Source organism: Anneissia japonica, unplaced genomic scaffold (assembly GCF_011630105.1).
Source record: "Anneissia japonica isolate Jap-2015-1 unplaced genomic scaffold, ASM1163010v1 scaffold287778_len1315358_cov176, whole genome shotgun sequence".
In the NCBI taxonomy this organism is placed as follows: domain Eukaryota; kingdom Metazoa; phylum Echinodermata; class Crinoidea; order Comatulida; family Comatulidae; genus Anneissia; species Anneissia japonica.
The window spans coordinates 600,110-608,505 of NW_022702824.1; the positions used below are offsets into that span (position 1 = coordinate 600,110).

The 8,396-nt window shown below is 35.2% G+C and overlaps 1 protein-coding gene across 1 annotated transcript in view; it reads left to right on the plus strand.

Annotated features, from left to right (window-relative positions):
• LOC117104057 (transient receptor potential cation channel subfamily M member-like 2) overlaps positions 1-8,396 on the plus strand; it is a 41,756-nt gene that overhangs the window by 17,414 nt on the left and 15,946 nt on the right. Inside the window, exons 2-5 of the mRNA XM_033244713.1 lie at positions 2,155-2,229; positions 5,385-5,565; positions 7,028-7,236; positions 7,873-8,050. Of these exons, the coding sequence (XP_033100604.1) occupies positions 2,155-2,229; positions 5,385-5,565; positions 7,028-7,236; positions 7,873-8,050 (643 nt within the window). The remainder of the gene's footprint in view (positions 1-2,154; positions 2,230-5,384; positions 5,566-7,027; positions 7,237-7,872; positions 8,051-8,396) is intronic.

Sequence of the window (8,396 nt, forward strand, 5' to 3'; positions counted from 1 at the left end):
GTACAAAGAGATAGTGCTGTGATAAGCTCCGCGTGTGGCCGTAGTGCAATTTAATAGGCACTAGCTGACTGTTTAATTGGATTAAAGATAAGCGATAAAGTCGATGTTACTCCTTCTGTTCTATTTTCTCTATGGTTAAAGCTTATACTTGTTATATACGGCCGATCCTTGAGTACTGCTGCCCGGTGTGGCATTCGTCTCTGACAGTTCTGCAGTCCGACGGATTGGAGAGGGTCCAGAAAAGAGCAGTCAGGATTATTCTAGGTAAAATTCGAATCTCAAATCAACAGTGGTCCTATACTGAAGCTCTGAAAATCACCAACATCATGACACTTAAATCTAGACATGAAATCCTAGTATATAATTTTAGTGAATCATTGCTTCAATCAAATCGACATCGTCATATGCTTCCTCCATCAAATCCTAATAACAAAAACTTAAGACATAATTCACTTATCACCTCACAACGTTGCCGTACCAAAAGGTACCAGAATTCACCAATTCCATATATTACCTGGCTGCTCAATTCCTGATCCTCTCCGGTCCTGCTCTGTCTTGCCCTTGGGACCAATGCCACACCGGCTTTCGGACTCATATAGTGCCAAATTGTTGGTTTTTCAGAAGTTTTATTTTTATTTATATTTTTATATATTTAATGTAATCTTTTATGTATTTTGTAAATATTCATTCTTAATTTGTAAATGCGTATTTTAATGTTTTTGTGTAATTTCATTGTTTGTAATTAAGCCCTTTATATTTTTGTAAATGCAATAATTTAGCCTTTGGCTACCTTTTGTATTATTTTTATACCTGTATAAAATAAAATAATAACATTTTCGTGGTCTTATTCTTTACTGTGAGCTTCAAAGAAGTCATAAGCGTGCTATGGGTATTTAAGGTTTACCCCACTCCGATCTAAAATTAGACCCTGTAAACAGAAAAGAAAATAAAAATCTCAAGATTGGTATTCTTAGTAGCTCTTCTAAATTTAACACAGTAGCCCAAAGGAAGTAAAAATTGTGTCATAGATATGTTAACAGTTTAAGGGTTGCAGAGTTGGTGCATGATTAGAGACTAATGGTAGAAGAACCCCATTGTTAAATCATAGAGGTAAACGCAACTAAATTAAGGTTATTTTGCAATAGGTCTACGATATAATAATAATCAATATTTATACAGCGCATTAGAATGTTGATAACATTTAGGCGCTTTGGGGTATTGGGTTTATCGTCAATAAATACGTATTTATAATAAACAGCTAGTGAACCAAAAAAACACCGGAATGTATAATAATACATTCCGGTTGTCTTGCAAATAATTCAAGGCATACAGGACTCATATGATGCCAAGTTCTGGCTCTGTGTTTTGTTCTGATCATTGTGTTTCACCAATAGCCTTCTTTTCAAATCATACATCACCCTGACATTTATGCACTGTTGTTGACATCTTTTATTTCACTCATATATCATACATGTTTAACGTAGCAAAAACACAAATCACACTAGGCTTCTTCGACCTACTGTATGCATATTAATAATGTAATGCATAAGGTTACAGCACATATCCAGTACCGTGCATCGCCTCCGAAGACCTTAGCTCTCCCTGACTGTGGGCCGCTGGCCCACACATCCCCCCACTGGGGCCACCTCTGCCTTGTACTCATACTTCTTAATTATACTATGTACTCTGGCTGCACAGTGCTCTTTCGTTAAAAGCTGGTCATATGCAGTTCATTCAACAAGTGCCAGGCATCTTCTTGACTTTAAATATTACATTGCTTACAAATGATGAGGGGGTCAACCCCCTGCAAAATAGGTGGGTGTGGGAGGAGGGACGTTCCCCATTATCTGTGACCCCCCCCCACCAGATCTGCCACTGCTTCTATATATACCCATATTTGCCTGCATCAACTAATACTCCAGCAAAGAGCAGCAACACCGCCTAACTTTTTTCACTTATATCAAGTATCAAGTAAGTAAGTAAGTAACATTATTTCTGGTAAGAAGCGACAGGAGGAAGGACACGATACTTATATTATTACAGTACCACGTATTTTCTTCTGCAGTACTTTTGCGCTCAGTGCTTTTCTTCTATGATTATTATGCCTACATATTTTTTTATCTTCAAATTCTCTGTTACGGCTATTGGTAGCAGAACAGGCCTACTGCTTATGGAGAAGTTATATTTGTAGGAGCTATTGGTAGTTCTGCAACTCCCCCCACAAAAAAGGTTTGTTTTACAAATTATTCTAATTATTATTTTTGTTTTCATTTCATTATTTTATTCATAACAGCTTAGTTTAATAACAAATATAGTACAAATAATATAATCAATACAGTAATAAAATATTAGGAGTATTACAAAAACACAAATCAGATTTATTAGTGTAAAATAATTGGATCAATTAAAAGCATCATATAGCTACACCATTATAACCTATTTTACAGTAAACACATTAATAAATCATTAAAAAAAAATACAGAAACTACAAAATATCCAAAAGCAACAAAGTATTGACTTACAGTTTTTCCTTAATAATTTTCCCTGGAATAGAAAAATGCTAAAGCTCTCATCTGGACACTGACATATCTAATTCATAAGAAAAGTCTCCGAACACAAAAGCGCTCCTCTCCTTATGGAAATTTGATGACCAAACAAAAAAAAGCACACCGTAGTTAGAAATCATCTTATATCGCCTCATTTCTCTACTTAGTTTCTGATTGCCCCCATTTACCTATTTTGATTTTATTCATTTTGGCAATAAAAAAATACAAAGTACATTACAAAAGAAGAATAAGTACCAAGAACACCCAAATTAGCGCTAAGGAATTTAAACAAAAGCGGCAGAGCCACAATCATATCATCCAAAGGACGTGCTATTCCGTACTAAAAACACATAAACCAATTCAAGAAAATAAAAGAAGGCAAAAATAACACAAACATTTGAAATTGTAAAAAAAAAATTTAAAACTGTAAAAAAGTGTCGAAGTGAAGTGATTGCCTTTAAATTTAAATTCAAAGTTTCTAGTCTTCTCGGATATCTGTTTCAGGGATTTCTGATGTAAAATAATCCTAGTAGCCTGTCTCCGTATTTTCTCAATTTGATTTTGTTGACCTATACGAAACGGATACTAAACGTGGCAGCAATATTGTATATGGGGAGGACACCACTAGCAATAGACCGAATAAATCCCATCATTTTATTGCTCTTTAAAGTTACCTCCTTAACCTGCCTTTCCCAGGACATGTTGTCACTCACTGTCACTCATAGAGCTTTAGGTCGTCAATATTTTCCAAAACATGCCCATCAAGAGTATAAGAAGGAACAATGCTTGATCTTTTAAGAGAATACTCATTACGTTACATTTATCTTAATTTAATGTCAGAGACCAACGAAAAATTAGACCATCGTTTTGTAAAATTACTTGTTATTGGTATAAACACACCTGGAGACATATGTTTCATCCGCATAGTGGAAAGGCCTCGAATCAAGGTGAAAATGCAGGTCGTTGACATAGGTGTCCCTTGAGGGATGCCAGAAATTACATTACACCAATCCAAGACCTCTGCATTGAAGATGACCCTTTGTCTACGCTCAGTAAGAAAAGAATTTATCCAATTTAATAATGACCCAGTTACTACATAACGTCTCTCTAATGTCCCGTGTGAAATACAGTCAAATCGACAGCCACAACATCAATTCGCAAAACACCTTCCAGCGAAGAAATCCAGTTAGTGGTTGCTTCCGATGGTAAAGAAGAACATGACTTTCCAGGTATAAAACCATGCTGACAATCGTACGTCAAACCATTTTCATTTTGGTTGGATCGCAGATTCCTTCTAAAATTTTACAAAATAATGTCAGTGCGACTGGTCTATAGATCTTCAAATCGCTTTTCTTATTCTTGTGAACTGGAGAATTGCCAGTTTCACAACAAAGGAAATTCCCCAGTAGATAGACTACCATTATAAATGTCTGCTAACAACGAATACATAATTTTATCGACCAGCCGCTTTCAGTCGGTCAGGCTTTAATTCTTAACATGACGTCCGATGGACGAACTTGGATGGAATTAATATTCAGAACTACAATATTGGAAGAGGATCTATATATTATTTTTGCTAATAGCCACTGCGTAACTTCACATATCTCCTCTGAAATCGCTGGCAGAAATGTGCTCATATCTCATACACTGGGGTTTCTGTATGTCATGACCACATGCCGGTACTCTTCAAGGCTGAGTATTGGATAACAACGCAAAAAACAGTCAAAAACCACCGAAAATCAGTACCAGTTTCGCCATGTTTCATGAATCACTATATGTCACATAAGTCAATAGATCTCCTCTGTTAATCTGTACCGCAGTGCTCAGATTTAAGGAATATCGCGTCAGACCGTAAAAGAACTGTCACGCCTCACGTCAACAAAATATATGAGCAGCATGTATGCCACTACACCTGAACTGAATATACTATTACTGTGTCTTATATGCCTTAAAAACATCAGCAATAAATGGCATGTTTTAGAAATTGATCAAGGTAAAAATAAACGTACACCTTGCCACAAAGCATGATATAAGTTAGGCCTACTTATTTCGGCTAGGGCTAGGCCAGCTAGCCTAGCACGGACATACAGTAGTTATAGGCTACGGCTAGGTCCCTTTCTCAATATGCCTATACTTCGCCAATAGTGCATTATCATAGCGACACTGAAGTTTAAATTTACGGTAAAGCCAGCTCCACCAATCAACACCTCAAATTTACGTAAACACGTGGGATCAACTGGCATGCCGGATCCAGTAAGGATGGAAGAGCGGTGTGGGCAGGTGTCTCCACGTTTTGCCAAAATTTTTGAAATTTCAATGCATGTTATGTGCTACTCACTTATTTATTCTAGAATTGAGTTTTGCTATAGCAAATGAGTTTTCAAAGCTTGTGCACTGAAGACATTTTTGCTTCAAGTTTGATCTAACATACGACCAAAATTTTTTAGTGTTGTCTGGGTTCGTTAAGGGAGAATTAAAATAATCATGACTTCTTGATTATTCGATATCAATACGCTAGATGCTTGAACCTGAAATACCTATGCATTAGCAAGGCTTTTAGACCAGCTATAAGTAAAGTCAGCTCATCTATTAAAATTATATCATTTAATGGCTGTTGATAACTAAACCAAGGTAAATGTTTTGATTTGATATGGTGATATTGGCGATGATGATGATGATGATGATGATTATAATTATATTTTTTTACTGTTATTTTGTCATAAAAGCTGCTTTTTTATTTTTTATAATAATAATAAAATATATAAAATCAGTTCTTATAATGATATACAGTAAATACTAATATTCATATCTAATAACAATTGTGTATATCTACTGTAGTATGTACGATTGGAACATGATACAAACCCCAACAAAGTTGTTGAACTTCTAAGGGACGACTGGAAGCTTGGGGTACCTAAACTTCTCATCTCCGTGACTGGTGGTGCCAAAAACTTCCGCATGAACTCTAGGTTGCGAGAAGTGTTTAGGAAAGGACTAATTAAAGCGGCACTCAGCACAGGTAGTGTATAATTCCCATCAAACTTCACTTTACAGGTAAGGCTTTTTTAATTTTCAGTTCTACCAAATCAGCAGTGACGCTACTACAGGCCATGGAGGAAAGAAACAGATAATACTTCATTCCAACGTGAGACTTTAAAGCAATTGTGAACACAATATACAAAGACAAAACATATGTCAACAATATTTTGAAACTTTATTCTAAAACCGCACTGTCGAAGACATTTTTAGCCACAATTGGTGTATTATAAAACTTCCTGAAAACTGAGTTCGAAGGCCATCCCACATGCGCGAGAATGATGTCGATCAGAATCGACTTACTGGCCTTGCTAACACCATCCTCCATGCTAACACTGGCTGCCTGCGTAAAGTGAATTCATTGGTGTCAATACCAACTCGATTGAGAAATGACTTAATCCATCTATGTACAGTGCTAACCCCAATATAGGCCCATGTGTTTTTTTATAAGGAATTAAAAGCTTCAAAAACACGAACACAGACTATCACATTACTATGCCTATCTTGTTTACTGTTTTCTGCTAACTCGGTGACTACAGTCATGTTATCGGACATAATCCTGATATGTTTACTGCGAATCTGGGGGAACAAAGATTTCAACGTGAATTGGACAGCTAAGTTTTTAGTATGATTAGTATATTAATATGATATGCTGATTCCTTTGTAGACCACTGCACTTGGATGATTATAAGACGGAGACAGCTACAGTTTTTAGGACACGTCTGCCGTCACAAGGGTCTGGAATATCTATCTATCACGGGGAAGATTGAGGGGAGACGCAACAGGGGTAGACAAAGAATTAGTTTTATTGGAAGTTTAAACTCATGGTTAACCAAAAACGGCAACAACAATGACCTTCTAAGGTTAGCTGAGGACAGATTTGAGTGGAGAACCATGATCGCCAATGTCTGTTCCAGACAGGGTACCTAAAGAAGAAGAAGAAGTGTTTCAAGAACTCCATCATTATGCTTAAGTACATTATGAAGTACATTAATGTCAAATTCATCAGAAAGAAATATGTTTGATATTTTTAAAAATCATTGAACTCATTAGCAATAACACTTGCATCAGTAACTAAGTTTAACTATGTACACCACTATCAGCTCTAGAACTACGTATGAATTACCATTTAGGAATCCAGCATGGTTTTTACAATTGATGGCCATTTCATGAATGTAGCTTGAGTAAGATTTTCATTAGACCTTCTTGAAGTCGTTTCTACAAGTCTTGTACTTATCTCATTTTCACAGATGATTAGATGTTTTTTAACAATCTATTTTTTTTAATATATCTTAAAATTTCATTTTAAGATATATTCCATGACTTTTTTCTCCACAAAAATGTAAACGAATATGTACAAAGCTGCATTTTTGGATCTGGATCTTGGTGATTTTGAACCAAAATCTCATGCTTATATTTGCAAATATTTTATTCTTCATTACCAGGAGCATGGATCATTACCGGAGGCACCCATGCAGGCGTCATGAAATATGTGGGAGATGCCGTGCGAGAGCAAGTGGAAGCAAGCGGAACTTTGAGTCGGAATAATGTTGTGGCCATTGGAATAGCATCATGGGGTGTGATTGATCAGAAAGAAAAACTAACCAAAGGCAAAAATAATGATGACTGTTCCCTGGTAAAACGAATAATCATCTATATAATATTATTAAATTTATAAACTCATTTCATTTTTTTCTTTTTTGGAAAGTTATTGTAGGTTTATTACTTTCTAGGTTTTCAGTACAAAATCAAAAATAACATGTTCACACAGTCAAATATCAGCTGATCACCATTACATAAACTAAGGACTTATTTAACACTATATTTTGTAATAAGATCATGTCTTGCTTTCTTCATAAAACTGGGAATTCAAGAGAACATCCAACTTGTACACATTATTTTCTCCTACTTTAATTTGTAAACTTGTTATTGGAAAGTGTCATCACAGGACGTTCGGATATGCAGATGGTGTTCATTATCGCCTGGTAGTGATTTACTGAAATATAATGTATTACAATTTTATTACTATAATTTATCATGATCATTAATAAAACCAAACATATATTAGGAACAGAAATAACTGAGAATTTGAAAACTATTAAAGTTTTTCACCAAGTATCACATGTACTACGGCTCTAAACAGTCTGGCCAAGTGAATCCAATAAAATTATAGACCTACATAAAAATTATATTTTCATGCACAATTTTACATAAAATGACATTGATTTTGAAATTTAGGCCTACAGTTATTACCTGTCTTTTCTTCATTTTGCAAATCATTACAAAAAAGAAAAAACATCCAGTAATTTATCACATGGATGTTAATGGAAATGTAAAGCTTGATCCAAACCACACACATTTCATACTTGTCGATAACGGTACTTCTGGCGTCTTTGGTGTTGAAATCGAACTTAGGGCAAAGATTGAGAAAGCTATTTCAGAACAAAGAATTGGTGATGCTAACGATGGTAAGTTCATGCATTGTGTTTAAAAAATATAACTGTAAAAGAATGAGAAATAAGGAAACAACATAAAAACAAAGTGGCTGAAAAAATTAACATAATCCTTGAAATCTATATTTTATGCACTATATTTGTTCCTATTTGCCATAATATGTTCTTATTTATTATCACTTTATTGTAAGTAGGTTAGTAGTCTATGTAATGGAAGTAATTATTCATAGCTTAAATGCAAAACCAAAAGATTTTCTAATAGCCTATTAGTCTCCCTGGCGATTGAGGCACTGGCTGCTCCCCTCTCTTAGAACAATCAAGTTATCAAGTTGCTCCACTTGCACATATATATATATACATA